We start from the raw sequence: 24,640 nt of genomic DNA, 5'->3' as shown, positions 1-24,640 counted from the left end.
GGGCTGTAATTAGGCGTCTGGCATAGCGGCACAATGTATGATACGTGTCTGGGAGCTGGAAATCATTTCAGGTGGTTTGGGGCATAAAAGAGGTCTTAAAGTATTACAGAGTGCCTTTTTCTTTTAGTGAAGGTGGCGGGGGGGAACCCTTTAATGAACTTGCAGGCATCTTAATACATTTATATTAGCCCCGGCACAGAAGCGACTTGAGGGGTCTTTACAATGGGAGGAAAAAAAACGGCTAAAGAATAAGAACAGGCTCACAATGAAGTCTAATTCAGAGAGGTAAATGGAGATAGCACATTGAATTTGCTCTGAACGATTCTCCCCCTGCAGAATTACAAATAGGATTAAAAACATACATACCTGGGTTTTCATTCTCCCTCATCTGTTTAGATGGTGGCTCATCAGTGTCCCAGGGTGTAGACTGATTGATGGGTGTCTGTCCCCACCTAACGCTAGTTGCAAGTCCTTGAGGCTGATTTTCAGTCTTGGAAATGCAAGGTGTCTACCAGAAAGAGAGAAAAATACAGAATAAAAATGTTAAGAATGGATGGAATAATTAACTCTTCCTCATCGCTAGTAACCTTTTTGTTTGATTGCCTATTTGTTTTGGTCCAAGAGGATATCTGAAGATCTTTAACTATCATTTTCCTCCAGGCTGGCATGAACGTCTGCATGGAGAATACACTATATTTGAAAAAAAAAAAAACACTTCTAGAAATTTAATAAAGCCACCATTAAAACCCTAGCCTTTTCAGAAATAAGTTGCTTCTTTTGCCTTGAAAATAATAAACAACAACTACAGTAATATCTGTTCAGACAGTCACAGCTTATATAAAAATGGGACAATCTTCTGTTTGCCCAGTCTCTTCCAAAAATGATGAGTTTTGTTTAGCACAAGGCAGGAAAAGAGAGACTTATTTACAACCGTAGGACAAATTATTGTAGAACAGTAAAGAGAAGTCTTACTATTTACTGTCTGTCAGCCCTTAAAATTGAATGCCAATAAAAAAAGGCAGCATAACAGTCATTGGCTGCTAAAGTGGGTATGTTGGCAGTTCCTCAGACACGTTAAAATAACTGCAAAGTAGGGGAAGGATCAGGGCTGACTAATCATCAAGGGGGATGCGAGCTGAAGGAGATTTCCAGATAAATAAATGATCGTGAGGGCTTCACGGCTAAGCCAGCCACCCCTGCAGTTTCAGGGGTTCTTCCCAAAGAGCCAAGCGCGCCTTTGCTGAGAAAAGGCTCGTAGCAAACGTGGGTGCTCTACCAGGTCTCGTTTAGCTAACTCCGCGGCATATTTCATCGCTGAAAGATTAAAAGGTTTTTTCTTTTGTTTTCTTTTTACTGGTGTCAGAACCTCTGAAACGAGAAAACGGAACCAGCTGCCTATTACCGAGCAAGGATTGAGGATTAAAGCCATAAAGAAGAGGATACCGGCCTCAGCAACCGCTTGTTTGCCTTAATCTGTGCAGTAATTTAGCTCCGAGGTGGAGGCACAGAGGTGACTCCATAAACGCGTGGGGTCATGCTGTACCAGTGACATCTCTGTCAACACCACAGACTTTTTTCCCCATCTTGGGTACCACAGCCCCTCCATGAACCGTCCCCATCAACTCCTTGGCAAGCTCCTCCGCCCTGCTTCAGTGCTCACCGCACCCGACTTCCCAAGTTCCTCCTTCATTTTCTCCCTCTCTCCTTTGTCCAAGGGCCTCTGACATCTCTGAACGCTAATCCCCTTTTCCCCTTGAGATTTATCCCCCTCAGGCTGTGGGAGTCAGGAGTCCTGAGTCCAAACCCTGGTGGAGGATAGGGTTTTCTCTGCGCTGCTCTCTTTGCTGGCCAGCTGTCAGACACAGCACTGCAGATATTTTCCCCACTAGAAATGCTCTACTCTGTTAAATACAGACACGCGTGGCGAAAGGTAGTTCTTAATGACTTTCTACTAGGGAATCTTGAAGCGCAAATTTTCAGATTGTGTCCAACTGGATTTGCCTTTTTTTCAAAAATGAAGCCATTAACCCTTTCCATGTCAATTTTTTTTTTTTTACTTCTTTTTTCAGTTTTTCTTCTGCTGGTACCGAGGAAAACGATACCCAGGTTTTAGATACACATTTCCTTCTCCCCTCACCTTTTCCATTCCGCTTTTAGCTTTTCAAACCTTCTACAACTTTTGCAACAGACACAAAAATGACACTCAGGAAAGGAAAGATGAGGGCACATGCCGACAAGCAAGAGCTTTAAGATTCATTCTGCTGCGCTCAGTGGCAAAGAAAGGGCAGGGGTGGAAGAAATAAATCTCAATTTTGAAATGCTTTCTGTTTATAAATTGTCCTGTGAAAAGGCTGAACACTTTTCGCTTTAACATTGCACAAAGTCTTTGACAGAGGAGGAAATAATGCTGTTGTTGGTTTACCAGTCTATGGCAGCAATATTACTTTGGACGTAGTAAACTGTTCAACAGTGGCCAAAGCACCCTGCCTCCTCTCGGGCACATTCTCCCTTTTACGTGGCTGAAAGTCAAGATGTAGAAGGAAGAAAGTAAAGCACCACAATCACTCTCTGCCTATAAATCAGCTGTGATACTTTCCTCAGAAACCCTAGTATTTATCCCAGTGCAATACGGAGAATTTGGCTTTTTTTTCAATCATCAAAGGACAAGAGGATGTATAACTCAAAGCATACCCCACACGTGCCACGTTCCACATGTGGCACCTGCATGTTGCATTTCTTTGTTGTATGAACTGAATCTTGTAAGTGGGTTTTGAACACACATTTCACACTATGGAGCGGCATTGTCAAGACGTGCAGCACCTTGTGTAACTTTGTTACATCCCCAAAGCAGTGTCAGTCTAAAATAAGAAAACATTATTCCTGCGGCTTAAATAATACAGAACCATGCACATGCTACCATTTTAAAACAACCCATATGTTCTGTACAGAATGGGTAAGAAAGGGAGTATGTCATACAGCTCTCCTAAATCCTGCAAAAATACAGTTTCCTTTTTTGCAACTTAAAGCTCACTTTCCAACAAACTAGAGCAACACATCAGACACATATAAAACTGGTGGAGTTTGCACCCAGATCTGGCCCTCAATTCTATGCTTTGAGCATTAATAAAGAGGAAGGAGGTTTGATGTTTTGCTATCAGTAAATAGATACTTCTAGCCTGCTTCCACAAAGTGCTAGTTTTTCCATGAGAACATTTTCACCAAATCCTGCTTCTTAAAGGCTCACTGGATTTAAATGCACAAGTCCAGCACATTGCTTTTAAACTGTACTCCTAAGCTCGTGTCTATTTGATCAGAAAGAGCTATAGATCAGCTGGTATGAAATTGCAACACCTATTAATAAAGCAGGGTTTAGACAATAATGGTGGAAGAAATAGAAAATCAGCTTACTAAACTCCTTTGGTTTTTTATATTTCTGTACTCTGATCTAATTTCTGCATTATTTTTCTTAACATACAAAGGGTTACACTGCAAGTGTTACATGCTTCTGATCTGATTGCAGCAATTACTGATTTGCATATTTGGAAAGCAAAATTATTTCCAACATTATCAAACAGGGGAACTTTATGTCCATGAGCCCTGGCACATGATAGCATTCCATTTGATGCTTTTAATGTACAACACAAATGACCAAAAATTATGCTGTATTATGCTAGTTGTGTAAGGCGAAGAGATGTGCTCCATTAGTGATCAGCAGACTTCACAGAAACTAATTGTACTATGTTACACTTTTATCTTTAGCTTTCATGTCAGATGCTTGTTTGAATTAAACAAGAAACACATGAAAAAGGAAATGCATTAAAAAATCTACTGGGTATACATTTTAAAATACTGCCAAATGTCTATTTACATGAAAAGACAAGGTTTCTAAAAGGTGTTTTGAAGCCTACCTAGTCAATAGCAGCACTGACTACTTCACTGTCTGAAATTCATAACAGACAACAAAGATTACTGAATCAATCATTGGCATGTTTTTAGCAACCCTAAAATTTTTAATCTGTATTCTTAGTTAGAGATAGAGTGCACAAAATCCAAATTTGAGGATTTTTTTGACTTTTATTTGAAATAACCATTAAGAGCAAATCTAAATTTTCAGCTGAAGCGTACATTTCATGGCATGCCTGCAACTTTGAATTGTAGCAATGAACAGAGATACATTCAACAGAAGAGAGTTTGGAGATTGTGCTAGCTTACGTTTTGAATTTCCTAATAGTTTATCTGTTGATACTCAATTAAAACAACTATTCAAATTAAAAGTTTCTTATAGTAGTGCTCGGTTCTCCCATTTCTAGTCCAAATCATTTAAGAAAAGCAAAATCCCTTTGCTTTATTTTTGAAAATTAATAATTCACATTCTGACCTCGTTTCTCCTCCTCACCCTGTCTAAAGCCAATTTTCCCTCTCCATCATAGCTGTCTCCAGTGAAGACCCTCTGACAAGTGGACAGTGAGGTGACTAACAAAGGGGAGACACATATAGCCATGATCAACTAACTGGCAGAACAAATATAAATAAAAATTACATCCTCTTACAAAAGTAGATTTTTTCCTATCCATTTGAGAATGTAATTAATTTACTTGAGGTTAACACCTTGAAGTTATTAATCAGCCACTAAACATCACAACAGCAATTCAAAATAATTCAAAAGGCCCTTCACTATTGGAGAGAACATCTTGAATTAAAACAGTAATCAGTGCAATGTCATTTTGCATGGGGCAAAATATCCCGTATTTATAAATGACGATTGATACAGAAAACTAAATGGGTGCACAGATTTTATAAGTGCACTGAAATGCTCATCAGAAGGATTTCACCTGCGTATTTATTGTTTTCCACAAATCAGCCAATTTAGGCTTCTGCAGTCAACAGATGCAAAAGGTGATGAGTAGCTTAGCGCTAAACCCCGTGTATAAACCGACACTCAGGAGCTCTTGTCTCGACTATGTCTTCCACCTTCCACCATCAAAATAACTCGTGCAGTTGGAGAGCTTGTAAATGAGCACCTGCTAGGAGTATCTGCAGCACATGAAGGCCCCAAGTCATCGGTGGTGAGCCTCAAAGGGAGAAGGGGTTTGGTGGAAAGCCCCGCTCTCCTCATGGGTTGCTTGCTCTAATGCTGAGCTAGTTAGCAATCTTTCCAGCCTTGGAGGACACAGACCATCCTTCTGCTTGGACCTCTCCATACCCCTGGCTCACACATGACTGTTCTTCCTTTCCACCTTCCACAGGAACTAATATTACTTCCCCCAAAGACATACAAAAAGTATACAGAGCTGGGATTAGCCCGATTCTCTGAAACGAAACTGGGTGCCCTTTCATCAAGCTTTTTTAAACACGAGACACTGGGGGTAGCAGTCTCCCAGTCCTAAGGAAATCAGCTCTAATGAGGATGTATGGACTGAACGGAGCACTGTGGAACCATTTCAGAGTTATGCGAGGCTAGTAGAGACAAGCTGCCTGGTTGCCAATTTTTTTTTTTTTTGCTCAAAGAGTCAAAAACCATGTCCCATAGGCAACGATAATTGGTGTACAGCTTGTAGACTGAACCTTATTAAATTAAAATATTAAAAACCTTCAGGTTCATGGGGCTATGCAGAATATCCTCAAGAAAGTTTGCAAGTTCACAGCAATCAGCTGGCGCTAAAGACAGAATTAATGATTCAGTCTATACTGCAGAAGTTAATATGGTTACTACTAGTGGTTTGGGAGGCATAGTTGCAACTAAGTCTGCCTTTAAGTCCCAAGTTTTCTGAATCTTAGATAAAGTAAGACCTAATATTTCAGTAAGACTTTTACATGAAAGGAAACATAACCTATCGTGCTACTACAAGCTATCACACAGTAATGTTGATGAAATTAAAAAAATGCCCACCAACAACGAAAACACAACAACAAAAGTTCCAACAAAATTCTCTCCAGACTCAACAACACAAAACACTTCCTGGGAGGTCCTTATAAACACATTTGAGCAATTTCCCAAGAGACTTGTAAAAGTGCTGACATATATCCCGGTACAGCTCAGAGTGCTAAAACCTCTTCAAACAGTTTCATGAACAAAAAAGAGCTAATCTGGATAGAGGGATCTTATTTGTGGTTCCTAGCGAACCAAAATTATTTTACTAAGGCCTTCATTTAAAGTGATGGATGAGAAGTAGCGATTCTCTGTTCCAATTATCCGAAAGAGATTGGGAATGGCAGCTTAATACTAAGATAATGTATCCAATATGCAGCCCACTCTATTTTCTTTCCCCATTGAAAATAAAAAGGCTACGGCATATGCATGCATGGAGGAAAATACTCCCTCCCACAGCTTCAGGTTTTACAGCCTGTCATGGGTAAAAGCAACTTCAATTTAATGAGGGAATTCCTTTTAAAGCTGTTAGGTATGACTCGCTCTAACAGGTAATTGCTGATGGCTCTGGCGAGGATTTCAGCCTGAATGTGTCTAAAAAGCCCAGTGGTCTCTGCCCCAAAGAGTTCCCACTGCTAAAAATTATCTGAAACAGGTATGTGTGTGCATGAGGCACGCACATGAAATCTAAACCACACAGGGATAGGTCCTCAAAACTGGAGTAAATTCCCATACTATATTGGCCAGGATCCCAAGTTTATTTCTGAATGTAGGTCAGTGGCCAAACAAGCTGGTGAAGATAGATGAACTGCTTTTTAAGATACAACGATGACAGCAATATGTCCCTAGCACCGGCTTGCTGGGCTGAGCTACAGAAAGGAAATAGTGTTGTTTTAAGGGAGGAATGTAATGTAATGTATTAAAAACCTAAAAGATATGGACAGGCCAGTGTGCAAGAGAAACAGAAGGAGCTGTCCTGCAGTAAAATCTCATTCAAGAACTTGCTCATGGGTGGAGAGAAGAACTCATCTACCTTACAGTTCCCATTACCAGGCAATTCTGCTATGACATAGCATTGTTTTTCGCCTTCCAACGCTAATGTGGGAGCAGCGAGAAAGAGAATAATGTAGTTAACTCATAGGAAAAATGTTGGTACCCAGCACAGCAGACAAAAGAAGTCTTAGTTCCCTCTCGAGTTGAGAGAGTAATTCAATACTGGCATCTTAAACTCCATCCAGCAACAAGCCAACCAGCCAGTGCAGGCTCTGGAGCACCGAGGTATAGCCTCCAGGCGAGATACATCACTTAGCGATGGGGTGCCGTCTGCATCAATTCCAGTTTTCCAGATGATTTAAAGACACCCCTCACCTTGAATTTAATAGCACAGCCTTGAAGGAACTGATACAGCCAGGCCCACCTCCTGGAGAGGCACAACTGCCTTTATGCTGCCCTGATCCCTGCTGCCGTGCATAGCGGTGATTCTTGCCAGCTGGCCTGTGAGCTGACCGTCAGCGTCTTCCCCCCACCAGTATCAACCCATCCTTTCCCAGAGCGAGCCCCTCTGCCGTCTCATTCTCATTTGTGCCCCCATTACCCTCCTAGCAAAGCCAGTAAGCCAAATCCCCAAGCTTTGGCAATGTAAGGGAAGATAACTCTGTATCGAGAACATGTCAACTGCTACTGTCTCATTAACCCTTTCAAAGGCTCCCTGTCCACACCGGGTTCAGGTTTTGGGAGACAAGGGGACACAGGAGAAATTATGGAAGAGGAGGGAGAAAGACAGGATAGAGGAAGGCCATGAATTGACTTCAGGTGGTGCCTCCTTCTGTCCACTGACTGCACAGTGCTCAGGACAATCACTGCTCTCCTCCAGGACACCATGAACACCAACGCACAACACTGCGTTCGAGTCCAGAAGCCCCACTTTGGCCTGAGCAAAACCTGCTCTGCTAACACCGTCTGCACGTAGATCAACTCCAAATCAGTGCAGAACCACCAATGTAAAATCATCTTACAATGGAGCAAAACATGCAACATCATCAACCATTAGGCAACAGAGAATGGGTACTGCTCAGCATACGAGAGCCATTTGAGGTTCTGTGGGGATCCTACAGCAGAGGCACCTAAATCCAGTTTGTCACAAATCCTTTTTGCCAGAGGGCAAAGGAAAAATGATTTTGTCCCAAATTTCCCTGGATTTTATTTAGATATTTAAACAGGACTTTAAATTTCTTTCTGGAACAGGGCCTCAAGCATTAGAAATAAAAACAGGAATAATTTAAAAACTAAAAGCTATGCCACTTCAAATTCCAATCCCTGCTTTAAGTTACTTCTATAGAAGTTCCCTTTTGTTGTATTGGATGCTGACATTTTACATTCAAACTCTGTGAATGCAATGTTTCAATTGTAGAACACACTCCCTTGGCAGGAGAGTGCGTGTTCTCTGCCTACACAGCAGGCACATAAAATAAAAAAAAAAGAAGAAAAGAGTGTGACTGTTGAATAGTGCTGCATGATATTGCTGATTTATTAACTTGGCTTGATCAATATGGCTATCATCAAGGGCACATTTAGTTTGCACATAAATTTCACTTCCTAACAAGCACTTTTGTGTGTTCACTTTAGTTTCCATAATCTGATCCAGGTCTCAGGAAGCTTTCTTTAAGAGAGAACAGAGAAATCTTTTTCTAAAAAAAGGATCAAAGTATACTCAGCCAACTCTCAAACAAAAGGACAGCCAGTACTGTAGAAACAGCATGCTTACCTTTCACAGCAGAAAGAAAAATAAGCCTATAAGTCCAAATTTATCACTGCATTAAGTTCATCAACACCAGTTGAGATATTAAATCGTGGCTGAATTTGGCTCATAGCAATTTAAAAATTTCAGCTTGCTCTGAGAGTCTTCCATCAGTAAGATACTAATTTAATGCATAATTTAAGCTCCACTGTCCTTTAGGTCAGCATTTGTAAATAATTAAAAAAGAACTAAAAATCTTTTTACACTTATGAAGCTACCCCCCTTTTCTACTGTAATACAACAAAGACTTTCCAATCAAGAATTTATTTATTCTTTAAATCTTAAAGTAAAAGCCATATGAAAGATGAGGAGAAACTGATATACAGGATAAAACAATTAGCTTTGGGATATGTACACTAAGACTAATAAATTTCACATCATATTTTGAGGGAGTGGAGGAGGAATCCCAAATATATTAAACTTTATTCAAATATTATTCAAGTGTTCAACCAAAAGCATCTTATGAAGGTAAGTTACGCAGCCACCAAAATTAAGATGTGAAAAACAGGAGTAATGAGCTGTATTTCTCAAAGAAGATACACACTTTAATAATCCATCGGTTTTCTTATATGCAAGATAACATCTAAAATCTGCCTCTTCCTGTAATTGGTCTGGTCACGTGAAAAATCTGGGCAATGCAGGAGAAACACAAACATGTTCCACAGTCAAAACACTGGAATAGTATACCGCATTTCTTTTAAATCTGAAATCACGTATCTCAATGGCTCTTATTAAAAATCTTTCTTTTTTCTGCACAGACAGATGAAAATTCATTTTAAGGTTCAAACAAGTCTGTGCAAAACCAGCTCAAACCCAGCAGTTTCCCAGTTGGTTCTTAAAAGAAGCTAAAGCTTCAACAAGCTGTTCCGCCCAGACGTGACTGGCAGGTCCGCTCCGAGAGCAGGAGGTCTTCAGGCACAACCTTGCTTACATTCAGATTCATAGCTTGAATAACACAAGTTCAGTGCAGGATCAGGCAGTTGGACGGCCATTTGATTTGATTTACAATAGAGCGCTAATATACACTTTTTCTGGAAACACAGTCACTGCTTTCTCCATTTTTTTCGGTCTGTAGTTTTACATCCAGGCACTCCTGCTTATTTTTGCTTCTGTATCTCCAAGCTACCGGTAGGAAGATGCCTGGTTCTTCTGTTTTCCTTTGGCAGGACTGATCCATAGACTAGCACAAATGCTTCAGCTGCCTCAACCATCATCCTTCTAAAAGATTTATGGCAAACATACTGCACACCAAGCCATAAATCTAGCAAACAGCTATTAGACATACTTTGCTGTCCACAGCCACACAATTTAAACTAAAACAGAAAATGGTACAGCTGTGGCTAGTGTTACTGGTCGGCCTGCCAAAATTGTATTATATTGCCACCCACTTTTTCCCGGCACCTCACTCCTCTCAGTTTTGGGGTGTGAGTCAGATGAACCTTCAATACCACTCTGTGCATTATGGCAACATGTGATGTTGTATGGTCTTTGGTCATGCAAAGATAAATTGGTACCTTTAAGAACTGGCTCTACTTACATTTCTTCCAACTGCAAATGGTTCTACATTCCTTTACTTTTTATTCCCTGAGGATGAAATTTTTTCTCGGTGTCCAGTTTTGGCCATTGGACTCAGTAAGAATAGGACAACCACAAAGGCGGCGAGTTTGACCAAAGGCTTGGTACTTCTGAAAATCCTCTATTATGTATCTTTTTAATAAAATTTACCACACTAGTAAAAATATAAAGGCTTCTACTCCCTGTGCTGCAAGGAAGCTGATGCAAAGAAAAACCACCTCTAAAAATACCTCCCATTTGCTCAAGAAAACTCAGGGCGATGGAGAGGAAGAGAGGGGTTATTGTGAGCCTGAAATAACAATACTTGGTTCTGTAAGCCATGGAGGGAAGGATAAGTTATAATTAAATAACCTTCAGCAGGGATACCTAACCTCTAAGAGCAAGTTACGATCTGATCTTCCTAATTCTCCTCCTCCGCTTCTGCAGGAGGTCGGGCAGGAGCTGCTACCTCCGCAGTGATGGGTGGGTAATCTCCAGGCGAGGTGCAGGGCAGGCAGTGCCCTCGCGACACCCGAGGATGAACTCGGGGAGCAGCAACCCGTGGTCAGGGCAGATAATACCACTTAAGAGGCAACGTGTCCCCCTCTGAACTCACTGTGGCTTTCAGGAGATCTAAAGGTAGTTTTAGCTGTGCTTTGTGCAACCATCACCTCCAGAAGTCAGACAAAGCCTTGATTTGTTGCAATAAAGCCTTGATTAGAGCACGGAACTATAAATATCTAACACTGCATGTTGGAATGGCCATCTCTGGTCAGAAGTATTGATCAGAATGAGAGAAGAGTCAAAACAGGAACAAACACCTTTTTTTTTTTTTTAATTAAAAGCCAAATAATTTCCTTTCCACACACCAGATAGAGATCAAAAGCATTTTTTATTGCAATCTGAAAGCTCCTGTCCCACCCACAGACACCAACACAGTTTATGCAATAACTGCTACCCTCAGACAAGTACTAACTGTACACCAGAATATCCAGATCTGACTAGAACAGAACACAGAGACTTATCTTGTTTTTATATTTATCGATGATTCTGTATCAAATCCAAATGTGGATCACATGCTGAACCCCTTAAAATCATTGAGTCATTAAGGCCAGCAAAAGAAAGCTTGGATCCAGTTTACCCTACCAGCTCCAACACCCCTGCCTCAGAAGAGGCCACAGCGTTTGCAAGATGAAAACACTTTAAATGGATGTATATATGAATATAAATACAAATACATCTCCCTTCCATGCACAACTAAAATGTGAATGATATTAAAATGTTTATCACTTCTTCTTTCCAAAGAAAGTCTAAACAGCATGTACTGAGGAAGAAAAACAAGAGGTAAAAGCTAACAGACCAGCTGAGGATCTGTTTTTCTAACGCTGCATGTGATTAATTATGTGATTTATTTTCAATGACTGGTTCAATCAATCCTGATCAAATTAACAACGACAATGATCAGAAATACCAGAGAAAACACAATACAAATGATTTGGTTCCAGGGGATCCAATCAAATAAAACAGTATTAAATTAACCAGTGATCGGATTAAGCAGAAGTTGCTGTAAGAAACATATCAGTACTTCGGGCAATTTGCTGTATCTGTAAGGTTACCATTTTCAGCTCTTCCTAGAGCTCTAAACAAACTGAACAAAATCGTTTTTCTTCTTTCAGTTCTTAATATGGGCTTCCTAGATATCACAAGGAGAACGCGGAATTTAGTATTATCATCTGTATTCCACAATACTGCCATATCCAGGGCCCCGTAAAGAAAAAAATACACACACTCACACACAGGCACACATATACACATGAGAGTCTGTCCCTTGAGGAGTTTACAGTATACGTACAGGATGGAGAGATCAAAGGGGACAGAGTATCAGGACACAATCAAAAGGACCGAAAACCCCATTTAATTCTACAATGTTAGCAAAGCTCAAAGATGAAAAAGCTACCGTTCAACAAGAAGCATTAATGAAAGTTGCCAACGACACAGCTGCGAATGTAATTCTTACCTATAAATCAAAGTAAATGCAAGTATCACATTGAAAGTACTTCCCTGTGCTGTGCACTGACCTACACCTTGACAAGTCAACGAAGTCCTAGAGCACTGAACAAGAGAGGTGCCTTAAAATACCTGGAAGCTAATCTCCGGTTCGGCTGAACTCATTAATGGACTGCTGCAAAGGGACTTCTTGTCCAAAACTCTAGGCATAAGAAGGGCTGGGGACAACAGAAACTAGCTCATTTAGAAGAAAACAGAAAAACATAAATGCTGAGAGTTAGAAAGCAAATCCAAATACCTAAATTCCTGCCCTTTTTTTTCCCACTGAAAGAATCCTTCAAAAGATAAACTGGATGAGGAGAGGTATTTCATATGGCATTTTAAGAAAGCCACTTCAGAAGAATAACAACAGGTAGCCCAGCCTGCGAACCTCGGCACCACGTGCTATGAACTGGGCGAGAACAGACGTCGGCCTCGTGGACTTGCCACCAGCCCAGCAACGCTCTACAGTAACACAACACAGAGGAAAATGTACAGCTGCCAATCTTGCTACGCTCATTGTGGGGCTAAAGCACAGGATTTCTCCCAGCTCTCTTCAAATCAAGGAGTGTGCATGTAATCTGAATAAAGGCCTAAGCACATGTAAACAGGTCAGATCCAACTCAACACCGTCCAGCCCATCTGCGTCTCTTCCAGAAGCATTCAGAAGTCACATGAGAAGACTCCTTCCCTGTCATCCGGCATGGTGTCACGTGAACGTATGGATATATCTTGTCTAGCAACCGTAACCAGATGCGCATGTCTGTCCTGCGACCAGGTATCTGTCATCTGGCAGGACCTGGTCCTTTGTGGTCACCCTGGGACTTCTCAGGCATGTAGGCCAAGCTAAGAATTTTGAAAAGCAATATCTGTTCTACAGGTTGTAGGTCTGTCCCGAATGAAACCACTGGAGACAGACAGACTAACTTCACAGGGCTCACCCACAGGATCCGGTGTGCAGGCCACGTTCGTGCGTCCTATCCTTGCAGCTCGCAGTTAGCGCTGCAGACATTAATAGTGAAGGACTACCCTTCTGGGATTTAACGTTTGACAAGCTCCTTTACTTACTGAGCTTGAAAAACTATTTTGAGAAATATTTCTCTCTCTCCCCTCCCACAGCTGAAGCCTAAATATTTTATCTTTGTTTTCAGCCACCATGGTGAGTATATTTTAAAACCTCAAGTCTTTCCAGCCAAAAGACATTCAGCATTAAGAATAAGAATACAGCATTTTTTTCTCTTCTGTCTTCCCCCTTTCTGTTCCCAAAAGAGTATTCTTTTTGTATGTGCAGTACTTTTCTCATGCTCTCCCTTGCTAAGATTTTTCAGTCTCACTGCGTTTTTTTTTCCCTGAGTATTCTCAGTTTCATTTTCTTACCTTATTTTCCCCATGTCTCTATCCTTCTCCTCACCCTTTCTATCACACTTTCTTCTAAGTGGAATGAGAACCCAATTATACTCCTGTTAGAACTGAACTTTCAAATCCATCATGTGCTAGTGGGCTCAAAATTAGGCAAATAAATTCCTTCAACCCTACAAATTAAATTGAGTCTTTGCATATGTTCTTTTAAGAGCACAAAGATGTCAAGTATTCACCCAGCTGTCACAAAATATGATGAGCAGGCACTTTGTATTCATATAGATTCTCTAAATCATTTGTCAGGTTTAACAGAAATGCTAATGGATCCAAAAGTAAATTCTAATCTATCCTAAATATCTAGTTATTATTTGTATTATAGTAGGACTTAGAATTGTCAGTTGAGGATCAGGGCACAATTTCAGTGCATTACACACTTTGCACACAAAAGACGAAGATTTGGATGATATGCAGGTACTATTTTGCACTTTCTCAATTTTTTTCTCATTATTTTAACCAACATCCTCCTCGTAGATGTACTCAACTTCATTTTAAAATAAAAGTACCATCAGCTTGCGAGCATGATTACCTGATGTGTCTGCCATTGAAACCTAGGCTCTTGAATTTGGTAAGCCAGCACCTCTCTCCCAGGTCTAGATTTTGAATGAAAAAAGCTATCACGAAGGTTAACTTTGCTCATGCTTTGTTTTAGTCAAACCTCACGATCTAAGGGTTGAGCAAGACCAGACGCAGTGTGGGGATGGGAAACTCCTGAGAAAGACCTGGGAGAGCACTGGTCGCTCAGGACCTTCCACTTTGGAAGAGAAATGGTGCTAGCAGAGGCACTGCTTCTCCTTACAGCAAAACACAGCAATAAAATTCACGGCACTTTCACAGAGCTGCCGACATTGGCAGGCTGGACATTAGAGAGCTGCGTGCGCGACTGGTCCGCTCAGCTACAGCAAGTCCGGTAGGTCCCAAGCATCCCAGACTCGCTGCCCCAGTACTAATCATCTGTAAGGTATTGCACGCGCGGCGAGGTTGGCACATTCAGGGGACCTCTGGTGTGCCGAGCACACCCCAGAGAGTTGCTCTGTACATACGCCGTGGCTGTTTGTCTAGAAACCGAGCAGGTCACCGCTTAAAGCAGGAGGGCAGCAGAGCCGGGCTGCCAGTGATAATCCACTGCCAAAATCAATAACGTTGGCAAGGTTGCTTTACAGATATTTACAATCAAAGGACACCTTTTGCAAGAATATGTTGTCAGTCCCGTTTGCTTGGCCCGGTTTCAATTGCTGTAATTACATTTTTGCCTGCTGAATATTCCCCTGCTGCTCGGCGGAGACGCTGTAGCCCTCACGTCCAGTCCCACGTTGTTCCTTGCTCTCCACCATGGGACAACTGCCACGCAGCACAAAACCGGCCGCACTTCAGCAGGGGATACAGCTTTCCCTGCATATGGTTTACATGGCAGCTAATACCTACAAAACTTTGTGGTTCTTAGAGCTGAGAAGTGTAAGATACGGTTGTTAAAACATGATTTATCTGCCTCTGGAACTAGTCTTCTTGAGCCATCTTTTAATATCCCTCTCTTTCATGAGTAAATGTATACATTTAAATTATTTGCCAAAGGTTGAGCTAGGTCAGGCTCAGCTTGTATTTTTCTATTTCATTAATAACATTAAAATATCTATAAAATACGACTGCCTATAGCTTTTCAATACACAGCTTCAGGGAGCTCAAGGCCTTTCCGATCCAGCTCTGAGAGCTAACTCCACTGGGAAACTAAAAATCTCCCTTCTCAGTGGAATAAACCTGCTGTTTACAGCTGGATAGGACAGTAAAATAGGAGGTTTTAAACCTGTGACGTTTCCACGTCTGGAAAAGCTGTCACTTGCCCAGCACAGTGTCTTACCCCCAGCTGTAAGCCCAGGGGCCTTAGTAGCATCAGCCCAACCGTAAGAGCATCACCGGGAAAGAAGGGTATAACTAAAGCAGTTTAAAAACCTCCCAAGCCCCTTTCTACACTTCAGAAGACCGAAGCTTCCCCAACGGCAGGGAACTCCCATTTCTGGCTGTGTGCACGCGCGAGCTTGCGTTTCAGAAACTTCTCAGGGGTGCCGAGGTGACTGGCTACTGCCCGCCGGAAATCCTGGCTGACGCTAGTTTGGGAGAAATCCCTCAATGCACCCAGTGAGACAAAGCACCGTTTTCTTTCTTTTTTTTTTTTTTTGGTGGTTTGACGTTTTTATTTTATTTTTAAAGATGAAGCAACTGTTGGAAGCTGCTCGGAGATAGGATCTGCTAGAATAAATTGTATAAAGATGGCTTTGTGGGCAAAGAAAGATGTGCTAAATACGAGTCATCGTGAGACACCTTTGGTCGTACTCCCTGAATTCCTCCTGTTTTCCAAAGGGACCATTTTGCGTGTTTAAACAACTCTGCCATTTTAAACAGACACCATTAAGCCTATTTTAAATCACAGTGTAAAAAGATTAAGAAACAGAACAAGCCCGGCAAGAAACAGAAGCAGAAAACACGCATATAAGACAGACTTAATAAAATGCGAGTGCAGGGATGTACTCCAGAGGATTTGCATTTGTCAGAGGGAGTGGAAGGGAGGTGAGAGCAAGATGAGAAAATAAGAGATGAGACAGAAAATGACAGCAAAAAGCACCGGTTCAGGAAGAAAGAAGCAGGCAGGGAAAAGACTGACTTGCAGATAAGCAAAGAAGCTGCGTCTAACACGGCGGGGGGATTTTTAAATGCTCCGCTTTTACTTACTAACATCACTGGGGTTAGTATAACTAACCGGGTAGGATGTAGGGGCAGCAGTTAAACGGTGTAATGCAGGTACCTAATTTAGGTGTCATGCCTCCTTCTCTCCATCGGCTGCGTTAGCAGCTGGAGTCTGGCAGCCCTGGATAACAAGTGGCCTAAATTACTCATCGCTCTCCGGAAGGCAGGAGCCATTGCAAACCCTCCGACTATGCCCCCGTGTGCGCTGCAGCAGAACCACAGTGAAAAAGGGGGGAAAAAATGATGAAGAACATCATCCAGCTACATTACAAGCAGAAGAAAGAAACTCAGGAACTCTACGAAGAGAATGATGACCAAAACCGAAAAAGATCGCACACTGGCAGTTAAATCATCTGTGCAGAAAATGTAATGTAAAGAGATTCAAAAGAAAATGCAGTCTATGTAGCTGTACCCTCGTGCATCTAATAGGACAAAAGCAAAAAAGTCAAAAACTCTCTCTCAAAAAAAGGGAGTGCATAGGAAGGAGAGAGATTTTTTTTGTTTTGGAATATGTAGTTCCTAATTTAATCTTAATCCACTCTGACATTTAACCTCATAGATAATTCAGTATAAACATTTCATGCAGAAAAAGAATCCATAAAAATAATAAAATAAGAGCTGCTCGCAAGGGCAGTCTCAGGAAAAACTGCCCGTGGGTAAACATAGTTCGTGCCGCTTTGCATCCTGCTCAGCTTCAGGCGATGTATCAAGACCCCAGGAACTACTTTTTTCCCCCTTGTGCAATTCTTTGCTGCTCTCATCCAGTCCCTGATTATGCTAATTGTATTTGATGGAATTGGTATGTACTCTCCTTCTCTCTTGTCTCCTCTGAACATATGCAAAATGCATTTTTAATTTTTAACTCTTCAAAAATAAATAAATAAAGTGCCCTTCTCCCCAAGGTTGTGTAAAAGTCAGCCTTATTACTAGTTCTAAACAGCAAATATACAGCCTGTATGATTAGCAAAACAAATAACCCTTTCTATATTAATATGTTGCAACAAAGCTTTTCGTTAGCATGAGAGGAATGCCATTATATATGAGTTTCCATAACACAGTCAGATTGTATCACCTAGACACAATTTTGTTTGCATTAAATTAAATGCACCGTCACAGGAAGTGCGACTTTAATAAAAAGATATAGCCAAGTTAGCTAGACCAAGAGCCTATGTTCTTTTGAGACAGATACTCCAAACGAGAGAAACAGTGAGCCGTTGTAAAAATATTCCCAAGGGATCGTAATAAAAGCCAGGACTTAAATTCCTGAATAAATGAGGACGGTCTTTTCCTTTTCTTCCTTTAAAAAATGATTTTGACCAAGTAACTTGGCATCAGCGCGCGCTTGATTTTGGTGAGACAAAACCCGATGACCTTAACAGGCCTCAATCCCACTTCTCCGACTATCGTTCAGGTCCCCAAAGTGCTGCGGTGACTGCCTTATTTCATTCATGGAGACCCTCCGAACCTCTAAATTATTCTTTAATTCTACTAACTGGCAGCTAAAGAGAAGTGCAATTGCCAGAGTGAGGGACTTGCTTCCCCTCCTAAATCAAGACAAGCCTGGATTTTCATTCCTTATTTGTTTAGGTGAATTTTAGTGACAAATGCCGAACCGGCAGCCCTGCGCGCCGCGGCTCAGCTCGTCCGCGTGGGAGCTAGAGACCGAAGCTCGCCAAGCCCCAAACCCAGCAATTGTGCAGATCGAAAGGCACCTAAATGCTTTTGAAAGCCTGGTTCAGGGCCTGAGTCACCTCCAAACTGTTTGGGAAAATGTGGACAGGGTCCCTTCCCAGTGCAAGCAATAGCGGCGACGGAAATGATTTATTTGGAGATCAGTCAAAAAGTAACTCTATTTAAAAAAAAGAAGAAAATAGATTCTTCAAAGCTTTTGGCATCCCTGACATACTCTTCCGACACAAGACTACGGCAGTTGGAAAACATAAATCATCTGTAATAACAGAAACACTTCTCTCCACCTTGCCCCTGCTGCTACCTAAATTCTTTGTGATTCTTCTGGCACAGTTGTTATATACATGCAAATTTTAATTAAGAGAAAACTTGGCTGAATACTAGATAAAATTATTTGTTGTACAGAATATTCGAAAAGTGATGCATCATTCTAATAGATTATTCAATGGATATTTGCAGCCATCTATAGAGCTGCTTGGATAATGAAAAAAAAAGATTAATTGAATAATTTATTTGATGGACAACAGCATTATTCATCAAATACATTACTCAACTAATAGTATTCAACCAGTACTAATTAAAAGCGGAGGAGCAATTGCTTCAAGTACAGCTCACTCAGATCCCAGTTTTGGCTCCATTAAGAAAACAGCCTAGATAGGAGTGTTTCGCAGGGGCATGTCTCAATGCAAGTGTAGATGATCCCCGTATTACATATTCTCTATGTTAAAGGGGCCCTATCCTGCACCACAGATTTCTCAACCAAGCGCATGTGTGTGATGGTGGTAGGATTTGCACCTTTTAATGAACGGCACTGTACTGTACTGTGCTACCCCTCTGTACTGGGGCTGGATTGGTGCATCTTCTACAGTGGAGGTATTTGGTGCATGGAATAGATTAAACGAGTATATCCAATTTATAATTTGCAGGGTGGATCCAATTTGCTAAATGCTCCCAGCAAGATTCACGGGAGCTCGCAGATGTAAGATGGAAATAACCTGGCATCTTTGCTGCTACTCTGCTTCCCAAGAGTTTTGCAACTCTTCTTCCATCGCCTCACTAAAACCATCCTTCCTTGATAAAAGTGTGAGTGTTTCCTTACCTGGACTGGTGGCCCGCTCTGCCTGTGTCCCTCCCGGGGCAGGGCCAAAGAGCCACGCAAGCCTCACGCGTGCCCTCGTGTCACGTCATCCGACCGGCACCCAGCAGAGGCCAAGCAGCCCTTGCCTGCGAACGGGGCACCACTGGGACCAGCTGGAGAAGCAACCCGGGCTTCAGAAATAGCGGCTTCTGACCTCTAATACGCTACTTTAGCACAAAGATTTTCCCTTTTTTTTACCTAGCAAGGCCTTTATGAAGAACACCAGGCTTTAAGAGCAGGAGGCTGATAATAGAAAAGTCCAATCCATCTAGAAAAAGGCAAAGACCATTTCTTAAGTAGCAAGCAATGACCTTCTAGAGCACGTGGAGTGGAGAAATGCTCATTATCAGGCTGTGTCACAGCCACCCTCCCCACGGCATGGGAGAACCACCATCTGAATAAAACCAGCCAGGCAGAAGGCACATTTAGCATAGCCTGCACATGACAAAGAATAAATATCATGCTAGGGCTTTATAGATATCATAAACACGTTAAGTTACTGTCAAATACTGTGGGAACGGCAGCCAAAATGGTTAGGAGATAAAGATCCTCTTAAAGTTTAGTAAGCTTTTTAAAATATGCTATTATTTAACCAAAATCTTCTCCCCTATTTTGGGGGAGTTCTAGGATCATTTCCAAGCAATAAAGTTCAAAACAGTAAAAGAAGAGGTTGGACCACATTGACTAAGTATGAACTGAAACTATTTTGCTAGTTTAATACATGTTACTATTTTAAGCAGTTTTTTTTTTTTTTTTTATGATTCAAGACACACTTTCTACACTAATCCCCTACTCCCATTTGGAAGGAAATAGATGAATGTGATGAAATGTAATGCAGATGATAAATTCATGCCACTCGAAAAGTAGCAAATGACATTTACTGGTCTCTCAGTTCCCATTTCGTGATTGATATAGAACTATAAACAAGAAAATAAGTACTGTTAAAAATCTTTCTATACAGTGGCAAGTAGGGTTTTAATGGTGGTTTGCCTGTGCTTATTAACAAGCCATGTCAGCTGCTGCACACTGATCAGCAACCGCGGAGGAGCTCAGCCTCCTGGAGAAGTCCTGCGTCTATGTACTTTCAATTTTAGAGCATAACCATCATACGCTCCACAAACCAATGAAATTTCTAATAATACAAACCAATGATGTGTTAAATTGAGACACTTCTAGCTTGAATGCCAAAAACTTCACTATGATTTAAAGGATCTGTGCTTACCTTTCTCTATCAATTTACTGTTAATTTGCTACCATTGGAGCAATTTAAAAAAAAGAAAAAAAAAGGTAATATTTTATTTAATTTTTAATATCAATCGTGGTCATTATAAATATACGCTTGAATGCTGTTTCTTGAACAAAATGCAATACAGTAATTCAAGAGGGGTAAGAGACTGCATAAGAAGTGCTTGGGGGGAAGCAAGCAAAAAGAAATCACTTTGCAAAATATTGGGATTTAGAAATAAGTGGTAATCCACACTACTCCTTTTAGAAGATGGAGAGGCATTAACAAAATTTTAGGTCACAAAATGCTTGCATATTTCAACTGTACTAAACTTTACATACCTTGTTTCTTATTTATTACATGGTTTTGCTACTTTGCTGGTTATCATCATATCATCATATGGTAGCTTTACATCCAATCTCTGTTAAAGCACACTTGAATGTCCTACAAGTGTGCTTTTTCTTCTAAATGTGCCTTCCACCTTATTTCACCCCCATTCCTCCTCAAGAAGGCATCTAGTCACTTATTTATTATTCTGTTCGACTGCACTTTATACCAAAATCAGACATTTAGCATTTTTTTCCCCCCAGTTTCCTGTTCCCACTTGCTACTCAGATACAAGGATAAATTGCAATGACCTTGCATGAATCACACTGACGTCACACAGTCTAGTTCCTGGAATAATTCTGAAAGCACTTTTTGGTCCGTATCTCAGGGGGTTCTTTGATAGTCCCTTAAAATCTTTGCCACATCTTTCCTCTCTCCAGCAGGCTTCCAGGGAAAGTATAAAGTCACAGCTTGAAGAGAACGGAAAACATTTAAAATTAGCTTTGTGATTAAACTGTTACTTAGCCTGCTTAGATGTGGCCCTCAGCAAATCAGAGTACACCAAAATCACTCCAGTTCTTTTTGCAATAGTTATACGCTCAAGCTCTTCCAGAAATTTCAAGCTCTGCTGCTAGATGATAATGCAGCATAGCTTAGGTCAAACTGATCCCTGTAAACCTAGTGAAAAGCAGCAACTCTACTGAATATGGATCTGATCCTCAGAGTTTGGATACAAGGTTAAAAAATGATAACCCCAGTTAATTGTTCAACATCAGGGCCTGCGGCAAAAGCAGTTGCAACAATTAAATGTAAGTTTATATATCAGGGGAAAGCAAGAAAGATACCTTTTCCATCAGTATCTTGCTACTGTTCTTCAGTTGGATGGATATCATCACACTGGGACTACTGGCTCATTTAGCATCTTCTTCTGTGCCAGATTCAGTGCACAGCAGAGAGAAACATGAACAAAGCAAAGATCTTAGACCTCATTTGCAAATAGTAGGAGCTAACGACTCAATTAGCCTTACGGAAATGGCATTTAACAAACTTTCCTGCAATACTGTTTTTACCGTCTACCCTACAGGCAACAATTAGCCATTGATCCCCCAAACTGCTGGAAACACCAGTAAACTAGCACAGTTTACTGCAAGACGATATCTGCAGGCACTCTGGCCCACCAGACACAAAAACAAGCACAGAAGATGCTTTATTTATACCTGCACTGTTCAAAAGACAGTGTAAGGCTGTTACATTGAAATGATGATCTGGAGCTACTGTAGCCATTTTCAAATCATTTTTGTCCTGCAGCTATAAAATCACAGAATAATTTGGGTTGGAAGGAACATTTGGCCTAAGCCCCTACTCAAAGCAGGGCCAGCTTCAAAGTTAGATCAAGTTGCTTGGGAACTTCCCCAGCGGAGTCTGGAATATCTCCAAGGATGGAGATGCTGCAGCCTCTCTAGGCAGCCTGCCACAATATCTGACCACCTTACGGTGAAATATTTTTTCTTAGTATCTAATTAGAATTTCCCTTGATGTAACTTGTGTCTGTTGCCTCTTGTCCTTTTTCTACGCACCTCTGAGAAGAGTCTCCCTCTGTCTGCTCTTTACCCTGCCCTCCTACAAACAGCAGTAAGAATTTTCTCGTCTTAAGGCTAAATAAACTCAGCTCTCTCAGTCTCTCTTCATATGCCACATGCACCAGCCCCCTAACCAATCTAGTGGCCCTTTGCTGGACTATAGATTCATGTCTTTCTCACACTGGACAATCCAAAACTAAATACATGAGTGATGAACAGAGAGGAAACATCACTTTCCTGGACCTGCTGGCTACACTCCTGCGAATTAATACAGCCAGTATGCAGCTTGCTTCATGTTCAACTGGTTGTCCAGCAGGACCCCCAGGTCCTTCTCTACAACTCCTGAGAACACCACCAGGAACCAGTCACCAGCTGGATTTCATGCCATGATCACAACCATTCAAGACTGGTAGCCCAGTCAATCTTTCACCCACCTTACAGGATATTTACCCAAACCATACCTCCAGTTTGGAGAAATGGGTCCAAATTGGCTACATGGGTACTATCGGAGACTGTCAAAAGCCTTGCTGAAGTAAATGACATCCACTGCTCTCTCCTTGTCTACAGAGGCAGTATCTCATCACAGAAAATAATCAGTTTGGTCAGGCATTATTTGCCCTTGGTAAATGCATGCTGGTTGTTCCCGTTCACCTTCTTTTCTTTCATATGCTAGAAATGGCTTCTAGGAAGATTTGCTCCATAACCTTCTCAGGGACTCTGGTGAAGTTTACTGGCCTGTGGCTCCCCAGATCCTCCTTCTTGCCCTTCCTGAAGACAGGCATGACATTTTCCTTTTTGCAGTTATTGGAGACCTCCCATGATTGCCATGACATTTCAAAGATGACTAAAAGCAATCTCACAGTGACATCGGCTGGCTCCCTCAGGATCTCGCATGCAACCCACCTGGTCCCACAGACTGGCATATATCCGCTTTGCTAAATGACCCCTAGGTCAATCTTCCTCTACCATGGGTAGTAGCTTAGTCTCCCAGGCTCTGCCACTAGGTAAGGGGATCTGGGAGGCCTGGGAGCAGACTCTCCTCTGATGGTAATGCTAGCTGCTCTGGTACCCAAGACCACGTTGGCCCTAGTGAGCTCCTTGACTTCTAAGAATAGGGCTTCATATCACCTGTCCACAGAGATAGAAAATATGGGTGTTTACAGCTAAGAAAGTCACCACTGTGTGCTGAAGAGAAATAGGCACTTTGTGATCCATATCACCTCAGTTCTTTCCGCTAACTACTTGATGTGAAAGCTCCTGGTCACTTGGCTATGTCTACACTGTAGGGGAATGTGGGAAAAACACATAAGTAAACCTGAGAAGGAGAAGACATGCAACAGGCTCTTAAAAGTGAGATAACCTGTGGTTATGAATTTCACAGATGAGTTATGTTTTAGGTGAACCAACCTGATCTTTCATGAGTTTTAGCTATTCCACAATTTCTCTGAAGGTTCACCGGCTCCTTTTAAAAGGACACCCAATTTAGTTCTCTGTGCCATTTGTTACTCTGTTTATGCTCACACATCTATTTTTATACATGTAGATGAACCTTGATAAAACTACGCTTCTATTCAGCACACAGACATTCTGTCTTTCCCAAAGACAAACCTGTAACTACTGAAGCATCCATTTCTTACCAATTTCTGCTCGTTCAACACAATGTTTGTGCTGACTGTACTGTATTTATCAACTGCCTAATCTTTCTTTGGAAACGTAAGAAACAGAGAAGCCAAAAATATAGTCAACTCCTGTAAAGTCTTACTGTACTTAATATTTTCTTGTCTTTCTTTTTCTGAATATGTCACCAACAAATAACTTTGACTTCTTACAGAAAGGAAGGCAATGCTGATTGTTGTTGAAGTATGATGCAGCAGGTTTAACCGCGTGCTTTACCACCAGTTAGATACCAAAAATTTGCACAAGTGAAAACTTCAGCTTTTCAGACATTTGTGTTTGTGTTTTGATACACATTATTACAGACAAAAGTTTAGCTACAGATGCATAAACTCCTAAATGGTTTTTAGTTACGTAATAAACTACAACATTTGCCACTACAAAAGCTTCTCTATTTTAAAAGTAATATAAATGAAAATGCTGAGAAATAAACTCAGGGTTGCAATGCCATTCAGCATTTCTTTCAATTCTTTAAGAACTTAAAACTTCTCTTCATTCCCAAGGAACTTTTCATGCACCACAACCCCCCAAAAATTTCAAAGTGACTTTGAAATAAGATCAACCACACATACAAAGAAAAAGAAAT

General features: G+C 41.2%; 1 protein-coding gene across 4 annotated transcripts in view; it reads right to left on the bottom strand.

Annotated features, from left to right (window-relative positions):
• The window catches only part of KLHL29 (kelch like family member 29), a 383,688-nt gene that overhangs the window by 131,407 nt on the left and 227,641 nt on the right, over positions 1–24,640 (bottom strand). For all 4 annotated transcript variants that reach the window (XM_067294846.1, XM_067294843.1, XM_067294845.1 and 1 more), the window contains one exon: positions 367–508. In XM_067294846.1, coding sequence (XP_067150947.1) covers positions 367–508 — 142 coding nt within the window. The remainder of the gene's footprint in view (positions 1–366; positions 509–24,640) is intronic.

Source organism: Apteryx mantelli, chromosome 3, assembly GCF_036417845.1.
Source record: "Apteryx mantelli isolate bAptMan1 chromosome 3, bAptMan1.hap1, whole genome shotgun sequence".
Lineage (NCBI taxonomy): Eukaryota > Metazoa > Chordata > Aves > Apterygiformes > Apterygidae > Apteryx > Apteryx mantelli.
Note: the sequence above shows the minus strand (reverse complement) of the source record. Positions and strands in the feature narration are given on the sequence as shown.